The 21560-nt window shown below is 37.1% G+C and overlaps 1 protein-coding gene across 1 annotated transcript in view; it reads right to left on the minus strand.

Moving 5' to 3' along the window:
• The window catches only part of VWA8 (von Willebrand factor A domain containing 8), a 403894-nt gene that overhangs the window by 266184 nt on the left and 116150 nt on the right, over positions 1-21560 (minus strand). Inside the window, exons 13-15 of the mRNA XM_036297783.1 lie at positions 13427-13587; positions 11359-11472; positions 1645-1813 (exon numbers count right to left, since the gene is read on the minus strand). Coding sequence (XP_036153676.1) covers positions 1645-1813; positions 11359-11472; positions 13427-13587 — 444 coding nt within the window. The remainder of the gene's footprint in view (positions 1-1644; positions 1814-11358; positions 11473-13426; positions 13588-21560) is intronic.

The following is a 21560-nucleotide window of genomic DNA, read 5'->3' on the forward strand; positions in this document are numbered from 1 at the left end:
ATGTTTAATTCATGGATAAATTTACTTATTCATCTTCTCAGGAAATGCTTATACCCACCCGTTTCCCTTTAAGAATCAGGTCATTAAAACCAAGCCACTCTTCTCCATTTACAATTCTATCACCAGCATAAAATTGGCATATAGTATGCCTATAAAAACTTTCATATATTATCATTTCCTTTTTTGTTAGCTTCAGCATGATTTTTAAAACTAATTTAGGCGTTTTCTTACTGAAACCAAACTCCTTCATTTAGTAGTAATCTTACATTATGTCTACTAAGTCACATAAGGTATCCTTGTATAAAGAATGGATACTCAAGCTGTCAATTTTTCAGAACTTTTAAACTGCATATCCAAGGCACAGGATTAATTTATCAATGAACTCCAAATAGTTGCCCAAATGACACACATTAAGTGTCTTAACTATAACATTTTAATCTAATTAAATATATAATTAATTGTAAGAAAATTTTGCTTAATAATAAATTTAAACTTTTAATTTAAAAAATCAGAAAGTGATGTGATGTTAGAACAACTGGTAAAACATGGCCATTTCAAAAGTAAACTTTGATCATTTAAGTGATTGAAACTTTTCAAAATTCTAAGTTCTATTCAGTACATACTTTATCTTATTTATTATTTAAATCAATCCACTGATATAAGAAGTACTATTATCCCCATCTTCAAATAAAGAAATCATGGTTGAATAATCTGCCCAAGATCTGGAAGTTAATAAGTAGTAAATTCGGCATTTAAAGGAGAGTTGTTTATCTTTAAAACCCTACACCCTTATCCACCACCATGTGACAAGACCTAAAAAGTTCATTCTAGTATTTTAAGGGGTATGAGTGTTAACTTTTTAGGGAAAAAAAAAAAAAAAGTTACTTATTTGTGATCTAGAACAACACCATCGAATAGAACTTTCTATGATGACGGAAATGTTCTTTACCTATGCTTTCTAATATGTTAGCCAAAATGCATGTAGTTACTGACCACTTGAAATATGACTTAGACACTAGTTTTTTAAATTTTATGGCCAGTGCTATTGCACTGAATAGTATAGTTCTAGAAAATGCTAAGCACAATGCCTGCTTCAGGCAGACACTGAAGTAATGGATTACCTATACTTCAAGCCACCAGACACCTAACCAGGTAAGTATAGGACAGGATATATTATAGTCCTGGGGAGCCCAGGACTCCTTGGTATTTGCCACAGAACCTAAGGAACTAAAATATACTTAACCTCCCTTTAGAGTAGGAACTTAAAATAGTCACTTTTGACTGAATATAAAAGGAAAAGGAACCACCAAACTGCCTCCACACAAGGAAAGAGGAGTGACAGCAATACATTCATGGTTCTCAAAGAGTGTTCCCAAGACCAGTGGCAATATCAGCATTACCTAAGAACTTCAGAAATGCAAATTATCATGTACCATATCCCAGTACTACTGACTCAGCCATGTGCATTTTACCAAATCCTCCAGATGATTCTGCAAAATGTTAACATTTGAGAACCATTTCATAAGGACATTTGGGAGTAAGTAGGGAGAAGCCAAAAATGTCCAGTTCTGCTCCAGCAGGGGTAAGAGTGTCTTAAAAAGAGAAAAACTGAAGGCAACAGGCTAGAGCTGGCCTCACCCTTACCATTTCCTTAATCACTTGGATTTCTTCATTTTTGACAAGTGGTTTCATGTAATGGAAAAAGAACATGGTTAAGAATTCTGGCCCCAGCCACTGCTGTGTTGTGCTTCCAATAACAGGGGGCTCTGCCAAGGCAATGATTCTGAAGGACGGGTGGACAGGAAAAATGGATCTAAAAGAGAAAAAAAAACAACCATAATCTATCACATTAGAAATTAGATAAATCTATAATGCTGTTAATATAATCAAAGTTACTATCCAAAGAACAGACTTTGAAAAAAGTCAGGACATTCTAAGAACCTAAAATTAAAACAACAACAACAGAAAGAATCACCTACTGCTAATATAAGATGTATCATATCCACAGGTGATACTCCATCCCTGGAACAAAACACTGCTTTGGACATGCTATTGTGCCTACAATAAATTTTCTCCATCATCTCCAGAAACAAAATCCCATCCAGTACATACGTCTCTTTTCTTTATCCAAATCCCCTCAAAATCTCCTATCTTGCAAGAAACCCACCATATGTCAAACTTAGAAAGACAGAGAAGTATGATTCAAGATGAGGAAACTTTTCCTAATATAGAAAATTTAAGCAGCATAGGGGTTGGATTAAATTTAAATTTGGATTGGCAATAAGAATACTTAGGTCTTGAAAAAGTAGAGAAAACAACTTTTATATAATTCACTCTTGTCATTTTATAGGAAACATGATTTTTAAGGTGATCTCTTTTATAAATCTGTGCTAGCAAATCTGAAAATGTAAATATTCTAGGATACATAGAGGAATAAAATAAGACTTGCCATGGTTTGTGGAATGACTTGAGTAGTTTTTGGAGAAGGGACTAGAAATCCCTTATTGTGATCTATTCACCACAACCATATGCATTCCTTTATTGTTTCTGAGGACTTTTACATTCTTTGCAGGTAATCACATGGCTAAGATAGCCTTAAAAATGGCTTAAGAAATGTTAAGAGACATTGCTCCTCTTGTTGCAAAACACCAGTAATACCATGGACATGCTAGTTAGAAATAGCATGATGGCCACACACCAGCAGACATCATGCCTGCATTTCTCACAGGAAGTAAGAACCAAAATAGAACTGCTTCCTTTGGTGAGAAAAACTTCTTTGGGGAAAGGTTGAGTACAAATACTATAGGTTGCTAAATGTGTCTCTTCCTGCCGTTGGTCTGAGCATAGATGAGGAGCGTGAGATTTTCTTGAGAAAATAATGAATTACCAATAGTTTATTTTGCCAAGAAAAGGCTTCTGGTTATCTCAGGGAAGCAGTAAAGATCAGTGGCCTAGTCTCAGTTTTAATCATATATGTTCTAACATGTGTGGGGGTTTTTTTTTCCATTTTTGTTGAATATATTATTTTTTATTGTGATTGAACATTGAAAACAGTTTATAATTTCTCAGTTATTATATAGGTCAGTGGTGAACTACAACTGGACACTGGGCAGATCCATAATCGGTAGATTTCTCTGGACCCTTTTACTCTTACTCTTAGGTTTGAAGATAGTTATAATCTCAGCTTTGTCTCCTACTTTCCCAGAAACTCAAGCATCTTCTTGTTAAGCGAATTGGGTCATGTAAGTTTTTTTAAAAATTTAAGGTAGATCCAGATTTTTGTTGTTGTTAATCCTCACCCGAGGATATTTTTTCCATTGATTTTTAGAGAGTGGAAGGGAGGGGGAGAGATCGAGAAAGAGAAACATCAACATGAGAGAGACACATAGGTTGTTTGCCACACATGCCCCAACCAGCCTGCAACTGCGATACATGCCCTTGACCAGAAGCGAACCCAAGACCCTTCAGGCCGACAATCTAAATACCAAGCCAAACCGGCTAGGGCTAGATCCAGTATTGTATGCCTAAGTCTTTGTGTTTGATTCTCAAAACAAAAAGCCTTAACTCGATTCTGAGTTGGAAAAATAATCCTAAACATTTTTATGGTCAAGGAACAATTTTAAATTCTGTGACTCTGAAGGGTCTAATTATTATTTTATGTACTGGTTTCGTCTCTTTTATTCAGAGAATCTACCTTGTTTCACAAATTCATTCAAGACCAGATTTAGACTAGTGGCTCTGCTTTTGGGTATGAACACATTATTTTCAGTTCCTATCACTTACTTTTGTTTTGTGGTTTCCACCAAAGGTCTTTAAAAAGTTTCTTGCAGTGATGGTGATGAACTATAGCAATGCACTCATTTATTTAATTAGCATCTGCTCTCTTCAGGAATTACAATAGACCTTGGGTGGTATAAAGATGAATAAGGAATGTGTCTATGGAGTTTGCTACATTGCATAGAAAAAAAGGGGAAATGTGGGGTGTGTACTGAACTGCATAACCTCTAGGTTCTGAAGTGGAGCACTAGTATTCTGGTATGGGAGGCCAGTTACAAAATCCTCTTCTGTTCATGATTAATGTCTTTGCAGAAACCTTCTATATCATTCTTTCAAGTTCCTTTATATACAAATCGACAAAAATCTACCATATTTCCTTCAAAAGATTGGAATTTATTGTAACCTTTCTCTTTTGTTTTATTATAGCTTGAAGTATAGCTGACATATAATAAACTGCATATTTAAAGTGTACAGTTTGATAATTTTTGATATTTATTCATACCTATAAAACCATTATTATAATCAAGCAAATGAAAACATTTATGACCCCCCAAGTATCCTCAGACTCTTCTGTAATCCCTTACTCCTGCCCTTTCTCACACCCTTAGGAAACTATTTTTATAGTTTGTATTTCTAGGGTTTTATATAAATGGCATCACACAGTATGTACTCTTTTTGGTCTGGCTTCTTTCACTCAGCATAATTATCTTCCACATTGAGATATATATATATATATATATATATCAATAATTAACTCCTTTTTATTGCTGAGAAGCACTGAAAAGTACTCTCTAAAAATTTATACTCACCCTCCAAACAAACATATTGACTCCAATATTTTTATTTTAAAAATCTTTTTGTAAGATTTTTTTGCTTTAAAAAATTTTAATATTTAGGAAATAATATCTATTTATCTAAAGTTAAGCCATATCTTTAGTTTCATTTGTTATTTGTTGTTAAATTCTGGTAAAATTAAAGTTACCCTTGAGTTTAAATTTTAATAGTGCTGTGTCTTAATTCCCAATTATGCACCACTTCAGCCTTTGTATTACCCACCAGTATGTCAAACCACCTGAAATTAGTTGGCAGATCCTCAGAAGTACTCTCTTCTCTAACTTTCAGACTTGGAGAACCTAATATCATCAGGAAATGACTTTCCACATGACCTATTTACATATAAGGAAGCCTTTGGGGAGAAGCTAGCAAACAAAAAAGTCCTTCTCATCCTGTTATTTAATAGCTTGATAACGTTTCTGTAGTCAGCATACACTTCTCTGCCTAACCTACCTTCTATCTCAGAAATTGCCTTCTTTAAATTGGGGCAGGTACCCAGCTAGAGTCAGTATCAAAAAAGCAAGCCACAGGCAATATATACTAGTATATATTAGTCCAGAGCAATGACCATCATGTTATTTAAATTCTAACCACCTAACTTGCTTTCATGTTAATTGCTCTTCTAACTAGGAGAGAAGAGGATCAAGGATGAATCCAACATCTATTGCTGGGCCATGAAGCAGAGATCTCTGGATTATAACAAACCACTTAGCAGAAGTGAAAAATAGATAACTTTCCCTTTTAGCTTTCAAATCACAGAATTTTCTGTGTCCAGATTCTGTTACGTAACTACCTAATTAATTACTAGAAATTCTGAGTGATCGCTTTATCCTCAAGACTTTCACGTACTATCTATGTTGTAATCATTCCCACTTTTCCCAGAACAACTCCTTTGGACAAATTATCCTATGCCCTGCTTGAATATCTGTAGATAAGTCTTTTTTCCCTACCTAGAGAAAAGAAATCATGTCTGAGAGTTTTCATCCATACATTTCACATGAGCATTTCTAAAAACTGCTTTTACTTGGCTTACAAATTATGGTGTGGCCTCTCAATTACAGATTATGTGGTCAGGGGCTTAGACCTACCTGTTGTTTCAGGAGGACTTTTCCTTATCCGAAATCGTTAAAGTACTTATCTGATTTTTCTCCACACATATCCTACTTCCTGATATGCTAGCAGCCTAATCACTTGACTATCAGGCTCCATTATAATAGTTAATGGCAACACACAGTCCATTTCTGGAGAAATGCTAGTTTTGTACTTGTATTGTTTTTTTCTGAATATCTTGGCAAGTGTGTGAGTTTCATCTCTCCTTTCTCTTAGCATGGGATGATATTACCCTCTAAAGTTAATATTTCTATTGGGGTTTTGAACAGAATTGATTAAAACAAATAATATCATTCACATGATATACAATGAAGTCCAGAAAGGAGTCAAATATAAGGTTTAACACTATGAAGTTTAAAGTCTTGGTAGTTAGTTGCTAATTATGAGACCCTATGGCATCAGACTTGTCATTAAAAGGCAAAGTGTTCCTAATTGAAAGATTCATAAAAAGAAACATTGCTAGCTTAGAAGATCATCTAAAACTAGATTAATAGAATCAGCTTTACCTTGCTTTCCTAGAATTTATCCTAGGTTAAGATTTAGTTACTCATTCAAATACACTTGTTAAGTGATCTAGTATGTGCCAGGTGTTGTGACATTAGAAATAAAGTATAGAGCAAGACAGAGAGTCCTGACAAGATTAAAGTCCTAGGTTCCAGTTATTTCATGAGGCACAACCTCATTCTTGCACTTCCTTTCAAAGTATGAGATACCATTAAGTTCCTTTTTAAGACAAAGTTTTTTTGTTACTTGTAACTAAAGGAGTCCTGCCAAACACAAATATAAAAATTATTCCTATCTGAAAGCCCAAAAGACTTCTAAATTTACCAATTTGGGTTTAGAGCAGGGGTGGGCAAACTTTTTGACTGAGGGCCACAATGGGTTCTTAAACTGGACCGGAGGGCCGGAACAAAGCATGGATGGAGTGTTTGTGTGAACTAATATAAATTCAAAGTAAACATCATTACATAAAAGGGTACGGTCTTTTTTTTTTTTAGTTTTATTCATTTCAAATGGGCCGGATCCGGCCCGCGGGCCGTAGTTTGCCCACGGCTGGTCTAGAGGCAAAGAAGCTCTTAAATTTGCCTTCCCTTCATTATAACTTTGACCTTTTTTTCTATTTCAAAATCCCCAAACATTGATAGCTGAGTTTGTTTAAAGACTATCATAAATAACTAGAGGCCCAGTGCACGAAATTCATGTACTTGGGGGGTCCCTCAGCCCAGCCTGTGCCCTCTTGCAGTCCGGGAGCCCTTATGGGATGTCCGACTGCCAGCTTAGGCCCGCTCCCCACTTCTGACTGAGCAGCGCTCCCCCTGTGGGAGTGCACTGACCACCGGGGGCAGCTCCTGCATTGAGCATCTTCCCCCTGGTTGTCAGTGCGCATCATACTGACCGGTCACTCCACCGTTCGGTCGATTTGAATATTGGCCTTTTATTATATGAGATCATTTTTTCTGAACTTCAGTTTGCTATAAGGTACAGAAATGAAAAGCACAGATGACTTAGGCTTGAGTTTGTAATTTGCAGGTCTAATGCTAATGCCAAGAGTAACATATTAGATATAGAGAGCATATAAGATCAACCCAAGATAAATAATGGGCCATATTACTTACAAGAACAACACATGAAATAAATTAATTTCCTCACTGAGTACAAATTTCCTGCTTTTTAGGCTATGCTATGTCCTTTTAGTTAAGGTGCCAGCTCTCTATCCAATAAACAGCCTTGAAAGAAATACTGTCAATTGACTCAGCAGCAGTTCTCAACCTGTGGGTCGCGACCTCTTTGGGGGTCGAACGACACTTTCACAGGGGTCGCCTAAATACATCCTGAATATCAGATATTTACATTATGATTCGTAATAGTAGCAAAATTACAGTTATGAAGTAGCAACGAAAACAATTTTATGATTGGGGGTCACCACAACATGAGGAACTGTATTAAAGGGTCATGGCATTAGGAAGGTTGAGAATCACTGGCTTAAAGGAAAAAATCTAACCTAATAAAACCCTACAAGAGAACACACTCTTAGAAAGACAAAAATAGGCTACAAAGCTTAATCAAGGTTAACCAAGAAAATGTAAAGAAATTTAGCAACAATCCATATCACCAGGTGAAGCAGATTCTGATAAGAAAAGGAATTAGGCTTTCAAATGGTAGATATATTTCTGACAGAGAGCAGAATCAGTTGTTAGATATCTCACCTCTGAAAAGTCAATGAAGTCCTGACAAACTGTCAGAATGTAGGAGAGAAAAGAAAATTAGAAGTCCAGTCCAGGAGGTTCAACATTTAACTAATGAAAGTTGCAGAAAAAGAGACCAGAGGAAAGGGGAAGTGGGAGTGAGAGGTAGAATGAAGTGGGGAGAGAGGTAGAATGACATATGAGCTATAAGCATGGAGAACAAGTCCCAATTATTGCTAGTCAGTATACACTATGGGAGGAAAATGAAACTGACAGAAGATACACTGATAATGTTAATGTGTTGAGAGGAGATTGAGACAATAGGGAAGTGTTGGATGAAAAAGTGTAAGTACATAGAAAATAGGGTCATTTCCTCCCCTATGTTCCCAAAGCATTACTATACAGATCTCTAGTCTAACATTTAAAAGCTGCATTGTAATTAGTTATTTATACATCTGCCACTTTTCATATGTAGGCAAGTATTAACTTTAGGAAAACAAATGTATGCAAGAAAGGATAAACAACTGTAGTTTACTGAATGGCTCATCTGTGTATAGCTCTTATGCTGTGGTAATAATGCAAACACTCTATTAAGTTCCAAACAAAATCCTATATAATAAAAGGTTAATATGCAAATAGACCAAACGGCGGAACAACCGAACAACTGGTTGCTATTACGTGCACTGACCACTAGGGGACACACGCAGAACATGGCAGGTATCGGCAGCAGGTAGCAGAGCACGGAACATGGTAGGTGTCAACCATGGCGGGATGGTGGAGCAGGTGAGCAGGGGCACCAGACCAAGGCAGGCGCCGGTCACTGTTATCGGGGCGAGCCTCTGGTGGTTACTGAATATTCTTGCTCCTGCGTGCCGCGGTCCTGCCTGGAGCTTGCACTTGCTGCTGGCGCTGGCCCCGCTCATACCTACTGCCGGCATCAGAGCCGCCGCTCGCACCCACAGCCAGCACCAGAGCCACCGCTCACACCCGCTGCTGGCTGCTGGCACCTGGCGCTGATTCCAATCGCTCGGCGCCATCAGTGGGTGCAAGTGGCGGCTGCTGACCCCGATCACTCCTGAGGGCTTCTCCACATCCCCCTGCTCCTGAGGGGCAATCAGGGCAGCAGCCGCCACTTGTACCTGCTGATGACCCCGGCCCCGCTTGCACCCACTGCTGGCGCTGGCCCCAATCACTCCACATCGTCAGTAGGTGCGAGTGGGGCCGGTGCTATCAGCATGTGGGAGTGGCAGGAACGGGGCTGCCAGCAGACAGGGGACCGTGGGCCTCAGTGGGAGGTGCTGGGCAGGGGTTCGTAGGATGGGCCAAGACCCACCCTGTGCCCACCACAGTCTCGCAGCCACAGTTCCTTTCAAGGTGCACAAATTCATGCACTGGGCTCCTAGTTACTATATAACTACGTAGGAGAGGAATGGGGAATAGGAAGTATGTATGTGTAATGGGAAGAAGGATGGTGAAAGAATGCTAAATCTTAATTTTCCATTGTAGGAAATGACTAGATAGTGCCAAATACTGAAAAATATATCAAGAAATATCACTGAAAGTATACTGTTTAGTGATATGGAGGTAAATACCAAAAGAAACAGTTAAGAGTTGAAAGTGGTAGCTTTTGGAGAATGGCAAAAGGGAGTGTCCTAGAACAGATGACAGGGCTGATATTTTAAATTAAAAGCCTTGAAAAACTATCTGGCTCAAATTTCATGAATGTTTAACAGTAATAAAAAATTCAAATAAAATGTAAGTGAAGGAAACCAAGCAGTGCTATGACCTGTCTCTACCTACCCAGATCTCTGGAGATGGAATTGAGTCTGGTTTATACTCAAGGGAGAGTTGAAAATCAACAATGCGAAGATGGGACACATTAAGGAGTACAACTAACCACATGGGCCAAACCCTGAGTATGATGCTCAGAGTTTTACTCTTTTCCTGAAAGTGTTTTCATTTGTAAAACTGCCTATGACCATTAGGGAGAACTTGGGTACTTTTCATAGAAAAGGGTTATCACTTCCTGCATGTTTAGCTACAAACACGATGCTCCTGAGGTCCTAAGGGAAACTGACTGGCAGGCTTGCTGAGAGCTAATGCCCAACTGCTTTGATTCATCTCCCTGAGAAATGAAAACTTCTCTCTGACAAATGAGTCACATGCAAAAGCTGAATGTCATAAACTGAAGGTGTGAAATGAATGGGATCTTTATACCTTGCCTCCCTAACACTCAATCAATCCACTTACTGGGTGGAGAAGTGTGACGATGTGCACCTCAGGAGCATAAATAGTTGTACAATCAAGTGAATTTTTAAATATTTTATACAGCGATAGTAAAAAATTTAACATTTCCTCTCAATGAAAAAATACCAAGGCAATCTTTAAACAAAACTCTCCTTAAAACATAAATACTTAATTATCATCTGTAGAATTTTAATGTTTTAAATGTGACAGCAAACCCTTTGGATCAAGGTTAAGCTTCAATTAAATAAGATCCAACTAAGTGACTAAGAATTATCCAAAGTAACAATCTCTAATTATGTCAAAATAACATGGAAATGTGATGAGACAAAAAAATAACTTGTACTTGCCAAACCTCCTCTAAGGAAAAGTACAGTACGCAGCAAAAAAAAATATTTTCCTTCAATCTTTTTATTTTGAAATTTTTCAAACCCACAAAAATTTGAAAGAGTAGAATATGAACACCCATATATCCTTCACCAAGATTTCACCAATTGTTAAGATTTTACATTTGTTTTCTCGCTCTCTTGATCTCTCTCCCTCTCTTCATGTAGTGTGTATATGTCTGTATGTCTTTTTTCCCCTGAAACATTTGGAAGTAAGTTATAAACATCTTTCTACTTTATCCCTTAAATATCTCAGCTTGTGTCCCTAAGAATAGGGATATTATCCTTCATAACCACAATACCATTATGACACTTAAGAAAATTATTATTAATTCAATGTCCCTACAGTGTCTTTTATAGCCGTTTTCATTTTTATGTCCTGATCCAAGATCCCATCAAGTCTCATATATAGCATTTTGTGGTTATGTCTCTGGAAAAGGCTTAAAGAAGCCACAAAGGATAATCCTGAACCAGGTGGCATACCCCAGTAATAACCGATGACTTCTTAGGAGTGGGCTGAGTTGATGAAACTTTTTGTTTGTTTATTGAAAAGAAACAAGTGGCTAGGGCAACAGAAAACTACCTTCTTAAAACTAATATCCTTATAAAATGTTTAAACACTTATGTAAATTAGGCTGAGAGTATGGAACTCATCCTGGGTAGTAACCTCAAAGTTTTAAAAAGTATCAAACTACAAACATGCCTAGGACACCAAATTATTAATTTGTTCAAAATTATCTTGGTTTGACACTAAGGTTAGAAGAATAAGAAAATGAAGGCACACTTGATAATAAGAGTAAGTATAGCGTATACAAAATTACCTCTTCTGTAGCTGCTCATCAGACATTTGCAGCTCCTCCTTTAAACGCATATACCTGTCTTCCCTCAGTAGCCTGGAACCGTCATAGAGGCTTAGCTCTCGATCATGGATCAACCTAAAGGGACAGAGAAAAATCAGAAAACAAAGTAATCAGTTTTGAACAGCAAAGTTATTGGAAGTAGAAATCAGTCAGTTAACATTTTAATAATGTCCATTATTACTGGCAATTGAGTCTAACAATTTTTGTTGCATCTTTCAAAATTTCAAGTTGGCTAGTGCTGTTATAGTTGGCAAAAATGTTGGTTTCTGTACTAAAGAGCAACAGTCATGGATACTAGATATGGACAGGGAGGAGGAGGCTGAGGATGAGGAGGAGCTGGAAAGGTAGAGGGGGGAGGGGAATAAAAAGAAACAGCTGAATGAGTGACTCAGGATAACCATGAGGTGCAAATTAATGTTTAAGGCAGTTGGCATGTGCTCCCTTGAGTCCAATATAATTTTTTAACTACTCAAAATATTTCTATCTTTGGAATTACAGGATTTAAAAGATCAAAAATCTGTATAATAGCTAGTGCTATTTCATGTATCCACTATTATGTTGACCTAACTATCCACAGCATGGCAGCATTGTCTTCCAGATGTTGCAGAGGTTGAAAAGTGCTGTTCTAGATCTTACTCCAGCCACCAAGTCTCCTGATGCCCACATTACAGTTGCCCCACACAATGGCCACTTATAAGCACTGAGGGGAAGGGAGTCTGCATAATGCAAAGGTTAGAAGCATGGGCAGTGGCATCGGTTGGACTTGGGTTCAAACCACCTCTGTACATTATGAGAAGAATGACTAGGGAGGGGGGAATTACTCCACCTCTTTAAACTTTTATTTTTTTATACAATTAGGATTATAATAGCAACCACGTAAACAGTTGATGGAAGGCATGTGCTTAATACAGTTGTTCTCAACCTTGGCTGCACGTCAGAATCTCCTGAGAAGGGTTAGGTGCACCTTTTGAAATTTCAAGTTGGCTAGAGCCCAGGCATCAAGCATTTTTAAGCTTCATGCCCACAAGGTGATTCCAAAGTTGAGAATTCAGACACACTGGCTTAGCACAATGCCCAGCACAGAGTAAGTACTCAATTAATGGTAGCTGCTGCAGCTATTTCTACTTGGCCTAATGGGCAAGAGATAGCTAATAAAAGGGGGGAGTGTTATTTTGTTTGTGTCTGCATCAGTCTGTTTAGAAGAGAAAAATTATAAATCTATTGATTGTTTATGATAAATCACTGAAAGTATTTTTAAATGTTCTCAAATCTAATCAGGATTTTTAACACAATGTTTTTGGAATCTTTAATTATACTTAGTATCTACATGTTTTCAAGGGAAAAAGACTCTGAATAGTTAGTTGGGGAATCATTCCACTTATTTGAACTTTCCTGATAAGTCAAAGTTAGAAACCAAATGTCTATAAGTGATAGAATCAAGCTTGAACAACTATAAAAATTAGTATCTTCACTGACACAGAATGGGAATATTTTCCATAAAAATCACACATGAAAATTTTCCTTAATATTAAATTCAAGAGCAGTTAATTAGGAATGTGTGGATATTTTCCTCACCTAAAATACAGTAAGAGAACAACAGTTAAACAAATGTTCCAGTTTGTAAACACAAAGTGAGCTTTTCAGATTAAAAATACAATAAAACAGCTATTGCACATTTTACAGAAGGAACTACGTTTTCTCTCAAAAAAAAAAAATTCCAACAAGATCAACCAGTAAATCTATGATTCACAAGGAGTTGTAAACAGTGGAGAGGTGACTCTGACAAACTGTAGACACTGGAGCTGTGTGACTTGCTGCATATATTAATAAGCATATATAAAAAGTCATTCAAAATCACTACTTAAAAGTTTTTTAAAACACACAGACTTTTTTTAAAAAGTCTGTTCTACTTAGCTATAGAATTTTAAGTTTTTAAGGATCTATGTAGCCCAGTTTTAAAAGTGAAGATGGAGGGAGTTCCATGTCTACTGTTTCCTTGGAGTATTTTTTGTGTTTGACACATGCAAACCTTTGCAACACAGCGAGCGTGCCTGCGTTGACCCGATGAATGCCATCCAACAGGACCAGCTTTCCCTCCAGAGCAGCATTCACAAGGGGCGAGGACCGCCAGGCGGTGTCTCCATTGGGAAGAGTGTATCTCTGCTGTAGCAGATCACGAGCTGTCATATCCTAAAACCAAATCCACCACCCACCAAAAAAAAAAAAAAAAAAAAAGGCAGAATTAATTTTTAAGACATGGTTGGCAGCTTATTTAGCTTTATAGTTACCTCTCTCTGAGCGTTACATGCAACAACTGGGAATTCATCTCCAAACCCATCAAAGAAAATGAGATTTAGAAGCTTTTCTTGGCCATTTGAGGTTTTTTCCCTATTACTCATCCACATAACATAGTAAGAGTGAGGGTGAATTATTTTCCTTTTAATTTAGCATTATTCTCCTTTTAAAATGTTCACTTAATATCTACACAGATGATGGCAGTTGTTTCCCCTGATTTTAATGGAATTAACTCAATCAGCTTTATTCTGATAGGGATGAAAATGTATGGATTCCTTTTTAAGAATAAGAGAACTCAATGGGTGGAGATGCTTATCAATAACATGCCTTTTCTTGATGAGTTCTGAAAAGCCATGCTAGGAACCATCAAAGTGACTCATTATATTTAAAGGGCTTGAAAATGAAGGAAACTGCTGAGAACAGTCATCAGATGAGGTACAGGAATTGACAAACAATAGCACCGCACTTATAAGCAATTTTTTAACTCACACAATGTGCTAGCATGAAAACAGTGTAACAGATTTAAGCAAACTATTAGTAGTAGTTGCCTATAAAAATCTAACTACTACCTGGTACTAAAAATTTTTGGTGCCATATAATATGAGCAATTTTTCTTAAATGTGTTTATGTTGAAGACAATAGTTTGTTTTCTGTTATCAGCTTCATATAATTTTGTCCACTTATATCAAACAAAAGGCAATTTTAACCAAAAATTCAGTCTTTGTAAATTCTGTGATATGCACTTCAAGTTTTAAGCAGATAAAAAAACTAATGAATTTGCTTATATTCACAATAGCAACAAATCTGTATCAAAAGCAATGTTCTCACTATCAAAAAAGTGCTGACTTAGGAAGTATGAATAGGCTTATATTAAATCATAAAGACACTTGAAAAACAATAATATTCAAATTCAGCAAGTCCTCAATCCCCAAAAGGCTGGTTTTGGCAACCAAAATTTGGCTTAACTCATTAATTTTATTTGATTTCTCAATTATGAATTTAAATTCTATGCAAACTATATGAGCATGTCATTCTAAGCTGCCAATGACAGTTACAACAGCCAAGACTAAATTTATCACCATCATCAGTGTTTACTAAAATGGTTAATGGTGAGAATGAGATCATTCCCACTCATAGCTTTGCTACACACCAGGAAATGGATCCTTCTTCAAGAAAAATAGGACATATCAAAATAAATGTTTGTAGTCATTTTCATAATCCAATGATGAAAAAATCAAGTGTGTACGTATATTTAAGTATACATATATATATATATATACACATATTATAAGTATACACAAGTACATATATAAAAATCTTTTTAAAGTTAATATAAAAACAGGTAAATTAAAAAACAAACAAACCAAAAAAATAAAAAATACCTGCCCAGCCAGTGTGTCTCAGTGGTTGAGCATTGACCTATGAACCAGAAGGTGACAGGTTCGATTCCCAGTCAGGGTGCATGCCCGAGTTTCAGGCTCAATCCCTAGTGTGAGTGTTCAAGAGGCAGCCAATCAATGATTCTCTTTCATCATTGAAGTTTCTATCTCTCTCTCCCTCTCCCTTCCTCTCTGAAATCAATAAAAATATATTTAAAAAATTAAAATTAAAAAAACAACTCCTAACAATACTTATTCCAGAAAAATATTCACCATAGAGTTACATCACATACTGTCCTAGAAAAATAAAACAGAAAACATGCTTTAGCACAGTGGTTCTAAATCAAAGATACATGTCAGAAAGAGCTGGGGGAAGTTTTGAAAAATATAAGTTTAGGCCTCATTACCCTAAATTTTGAATTTAATAGGTCCAAAGTAGGGCTTACCACATGTTTTTGATTAAACATTACATAGGTGATATCTGATATGCTTCACAGGTGGCAAACACAAAAGAAACATTAAGTTAGTGTCAAACTTTGTTTCATCCTATGTATTTATACCCTTTCATTTTAATAGGAATTATAAGATTGCATGAGGATATACGAAATGGCATAAATGAAAAGTTGAAAAAAATGAAGGCAAAAAAATAGAGTGGGCCTTGTTTCTTTTAAGTATTCAGAGAGAAAGTAACATGAAGAAGGCATCCCACTGTATAGCTGCTGTGGCTCAATGACTGAGCATCAACTTATGTACCAGGAGGTCATGTTTCGATTCCCAGTCAGGGCACATGCCCAGGTTGCAGGCTCCATCCCCAACAGCAGGTGTGAGGTGGGCAATCAATGATTCTCTATCATCATTGATGTTTTTCTCTCTCTCTTTCCCTCTCCCTTCTCCTCTGAAATCAATAAAAACATATGTTTTTTAAAAAGAAGGCATTTCACTGACCATATTTTTAAAGAAATGGATAGATGTTAATTCTGAAAATCCCAGCTTCAAGCTGAAAATAGATGATGATCCTGACCCAAACTCAGCTCTTGAGTCTTTTGCATAGGCCCAGGAATGAAAATGAGGAATGTGACTCTGGCACAAGAGGATAGACTCCTAAGGAGCTAGCAATTGGTAATAAAATAAACAAACAAAAATTCAAAAGAAAAAATTCCTTACTCTCATATCAACATATCCTGAGTCAGTATTCTGTGAACAACATGAATAAACACTACTTCATGGTTATGATTCAAAAGCACTTGCCTATCTTGCTAATTCACACAATGTCTACAATACTTGCCCCATTCAAATAAGGAAATATCTACTTATAACAATGATGAGAAAGACAATAAATACGGCTCCTTTTTTCCAACTTAGCAGTTGAAGACTCCCTTATACTTAATGAAGAAAATGAAGGGATAAGTTGTTGCTACACAACTAGCAGTAACAGATAACAGAGTTCAATGATATTAATGCCAACCACAACTACAGACCTGAGATATTCTCCCTTTTTTCAATCTTTAGAGGGATAGAAAATGGAAAAAACTTGGCATTTCTTAAAAGACTAGCTCAGTTCAGTTTTGTCACTTACACTCTCTGCATATTATCATGTTTAAAAAGCTATTCTCCATTTCTAATATATCTCCAAATTAAAATAAAAACCTTCCTAAAGAGAAAAAAGGCATTCCCTTATGACAAGTGATTGGTTTTCATAATTAAGATCCTATACTGGGAGAGAAGATGAAATTCTAGCTTTTTCTTAAATAATTGGCCCCAGTTTCTACAATATTATTTATAATCAGAAATTATTTTCAATGATGTGAGTTATTTTTAATTGTGTGAAAGTGCAAGGAAAGTAAAAGTGAACTTTCACAGAAAACAATCTAATCAAACTTAATTAACATAACTTTTTCAGCATGGTTTAAAAAAGGTCAGAGATATGAATTAATTTAAATAATAAGTTAACTTTAAATAGAGTAACAGCATTTCTACATCTATAGAATATTTGGGTTTTATTGCCATAATACTGGTTTAATATCTTTATTTTAACATGTACTATATCATGGAACTGTTAAAAATATATGATTTCCTTATTCTTCCCACCTACATATACATCTTAAAGCAAATGGAAAGAAAATTAAAAAAAGAAAGTGTGCTTATTCCATAAGAGCATTTTGAAAGTACACCAATAAAAATTGTCTCCATCTTTGCATATATTTTCTTATCCCTGAAACCTCTGAACTTAAGAGAATATAAATAGTACTAATGATATCATAGAGCCCAAACCGTTTTCTTTCTGTTTCCTTAAAAATTTAACATAACATGACATGAAATCTAGTTCCTTTAGTAGCGGTTCTCAACCTGTGGGTCGCGATCCCTTTGGGGGTCAAACGACCCTTTCACAGGGGTCGCCTAAGACCATCGGAAAACACATATATAATTACATATTGTTTACAGTAGCAAAATTACAGTTATGAAGTAGCAACGAAAATAATTTTATGGGTGGGGGTCACCACAACATGAGGAACTGTATTAAAGGGTCGCGGCATTAGGAAGGCTGAGAACCATTGCTTTAGAGCTACCATTGTCTATCCTTCAACACCTCATCTTCATTTTGATCCCTGGAAAATACCCATATCATATCTCTTATGATTCTGTCATTTTGAATTTTTTATTTGCAACAAAGAAACCCTTCTAAAAACAGAAATATCCCATTAAAATAAGAAGAAACATAACTGAATGATATATATCAGAGACTATAGGTTTGAAACCTAAAACAATTATATATCTTAAGGATTTTAGTACCTTTGAATGGTAAACCCTAATTTTTTCTGAGATTCTCTTAGAAAGCTGGATATAAGTCATTACTTTGATAAAATAACTGCAAAAAGTAGTTATGTGTTTAATAGCTATAATCAGATTAGAATTAGTTTTCCAAGATATAATATTCAGAAAGACAACTGAAAGTATTACAGTAAAATTTTTGTGTATAAAGAAATTTGAACTACCTTTATCTTTAAATATGAATATTGATAAGAAAGTAAAGCCTGGCCAGTGTGGCTCAGCTGGTTGAGTGTCATCCCATGCACCAAGAAGTCACCAGGTCGAATCCCAGTCAGGGCCTATGCCTGGGTTGTGGGCTTGATCCCCAATAGGGAGTGTGTAGGAAGCAGCTGATCCATGTCTCTGTCTCATCAATGTTTCTATCTCTCTCTCTCTCTCCCTCTCCCTTTCTCTCTCTCTCAAATCAACAAAAACATATTTAAAAATAAAGAAAGTAAAATTTTACATTCTAATGAATATATAATTTTTCTGATAGAAAATTCAAACGATTATAGCAAAAGTAGGATATATTTAAAATAAGTGGATAAAGAAAACTAAAAAGGGGAAGATAAAACAAAGGAAAGTAAAGAGGATACACAAAATGCATTATAAAAACCTCAAAAGCAAATCTAATCTTTTTAATACTGAACACACACACAAAAAGAGAGTGACAGAAAAAAGTTACATAAGTCATAATGACCACAGCACTGACACCAAAAGAGCAGCAGCACTACAATTCTTGATAATGAGATTCAGAAAAATGTGTCATATGGGTCAGGTCATCATATAAAGAAAAGAGTGTTAATGAGTTAATAGAAATAACAATAATTATAAGCAGCTAATACTTATGGGGAGCTTACTAGGTGTCAAATACTTTATATAAATTAACTCATGTAATCCTTACATAAACCTAAGAGATAGATACAATCAATGCCTTCATTTTGTAGATGAGAAAACTGAGTTACAAAGAGGTTAAATGGCTTATCCAAACAATAAGAGAGGAGCCAGGCAGTCCTCAAGAATATCACTATGACAAATACAGCAACAATCTCTGAAAATAAATTCCATAGAGAAAGAGCTGGTCTGGATAATCAACCCGTGGATATACTGTAGCGCTAATATACCAAATGCACACTTCTCAGCTACTCTTCCCGAAAGCTGTTTCTCCATCAAAGTCTTTGCGAAGAGTCGGAAACTAGTGACTACTCCCCGAAATGCCCCCAAATACACCTCGTCTCCATTCCTGTTAAAATATATTAAGTGTATATCCCAAAGAGTAAAATAAAAATGCTTCAGTTAACAGTAATTGTACCGCTAGGTGGATATGCTTTTAATTTCCTGATATCTAAATTAAAACTATAAACAGTGGGCGTTAATTTGTTTTGATTGGGTAAATAAGTATTATTAATGATTTTTTTCCAGAAGAAACTAGCTGGAATTTTGTAGGCTTTCCAAGTTTACCAAAAAATATCTTGCCAGTAGTATAAATATTAAGAAAATCTGGAACTTAAGTGAATAAAAGAATACACCAAGATTAGCAGATATAAGCCTTCAACTTTGCAATAAGGGGTTTCTTATGCCTGTACTATTATTGGCAGAATACTGCATAAATATTGCATAAACACGGAATGTTAATAATTTTTAGGTCCCATAATAGAAATGAAGTCATTATTTACAGTCTAAGCATGCTCTGTGAACAGAATGCAAGGCATGTTGCCAACATTCTTCAGTGTCATTTATGTTTGATCTCAGACAAAAAGGCCTCTTGTTTTACAGCTACTGTAAAATTATTCATAAACACTTCCATGCTTCTCCCTCTGGTTCTTCTTTTAAAGAACTATTTTTAACCTGTCACACATGATAAATGCTCCCTTTATGTACACGATCATGTTGTTATAGAGTACTATTATTATTTTACATTGCTCTGCTATTGATGGAAAGAAGTTGATTTTGAATCATTTACAGCTCTCTTCATTGTAACCTGTGTGATCCATTTCAAGATATCTGTTCTAGTTAAAGATTTATTCTATGAACACTGAACAAAATTCTTCAGATTAAAGCTAACAACAGGGGATCCAAGATGGCAGTGGAGTAGGTGGAAGCTACACTCACCTCCTCCCAGAACCAAACTGGAATTACAACTAAATTACAGAACACTCATCCTGAATAACCAGCTGAAGACAAGCTGAAGAGAAGTCTTATAACCAATGATTTACAGGAGAATGAACATCAAGACTCATAGAAAATGCAGAGATGCAAAAAGGACTAGCCCTGCTCCCACGGTGACAGTTGAGATTCCAGAGGGATATCTCAGCTGCAAAGGTTCTTGCTGACAATTGTGGGGTCTCAACCCCAAGTTGGGCTCCCCAGCAACAGAGATAGGAAGAGGCACCCACATAACATGTGGCTGTGAAAATCAGCAGTGATTCTGTCCAACAGGGAGAGACGGAAGTCGGTTAGAGATACAGGTACCCTCTTAAAAAAGCCAATGCACAAAATCTACTTCGCAGTCATTTGCCCTGGGCTCCTGTGGAAGGAAGCCAAAGCAGAGACTGGGGTTTGTGCCCCTAGAGCAGGGGTGGGCAACTTTTTGACTCGAGGGCCACAATGGGTTCTTAAACTGGACCGGAGGGCCGGAACAAAAGCATGGATGGAGTGTTTATGTGAACTAATATAAATTCAAAGTAAACATCATTACATAAAAGGGTATGCTCTTTTATTTCAATAGTTTTATTCATTTCAAACGGGCCGGGTCCAGCCCGTGGGCCGTAGTTTGCCCACGGCTGCCCTAGAGAGAGAGCTGAGGGGACAACCACCGGTATCCACTGTCCTGAGTCCCTCAACTGCACCACAGATGCCATCATTCTTGGGTGGAACACCCCTCCTTGGGCATCAGCCTGGGGGAATACAATCCCCCCACTCTTGGATTCCTTGTCAACACACTCTGCAGAGCTTTGGCCCTGGTGAGGAGTCAGCTGCCCGGGCTGGGGAACAGAGGTCTGGGCAAACTCAGGGGGTGTCAGTGACTGAGTTGTATGGCTTGGGGCAGAAGCCATTTTTCCTACTTCCCCATGAAATCTGACTGGCACCTCCACTACATGTGAGATCTACTAGCCCCACTCTAGTGGCTCCCTGTGACCTCACCCTCTTGACTCTGGGTTGGTGCACCCTGCCAACGACTGGGCAGAAACCAGGACAGACTGAACAGTATGGCTCTGGGCAGGGACCATGACTACGACCCTCAAGTTCCCCCAAGCCTGACCAGGAACTCCCCCTCTCAGGACTCCCAGAAACCCCACCCTGCTCAGTCAGGCTCCTGGTAGAATCTGGGACAGACTCAGTTGTGTAGCCCTAGGAAAAGGGAAGTTTTCCCACGCACACCCAACTGGTTCAGTGTCTTCCCTTCAAAGGGCCAAGTCTTAGTCTGTTGGGCCTGATCAACTCAGCTGGCCTCACCATGATGACTCCCTGAGACCCTGCCCCACTACACAGGTATGAGAGAACCCAGCAAATGGCAGCTAGACTTGGTACACCATGGGACATTTACTGAGTGGCGTCAGACCCGAACTGGCACCAATTTTGAACCTATATAGATCTTGTGAACACCTCTCACCCCCACCTGGTGACTCACCGAGTACCTACTGCACGCAACTTGAATACTGCCAGAAATTCTGTTAGCTA

This window comes from Myotis myotis, unplaced genomic scaffold, assembly GCF_014108235.1.
Source record: "Myotis myotis isolate mMyoMyo1 unplaced genomic scaffold, mMyoMyo1.p scaffold_m19_p_3, whole genome shotgun sequence".
Taxonomy (NCBI): Eukaryota; Metazoa; Chordata; class Mammalia; order Chiroptera; family Vespertilionidae; genus Myotis; species Myotis myotis.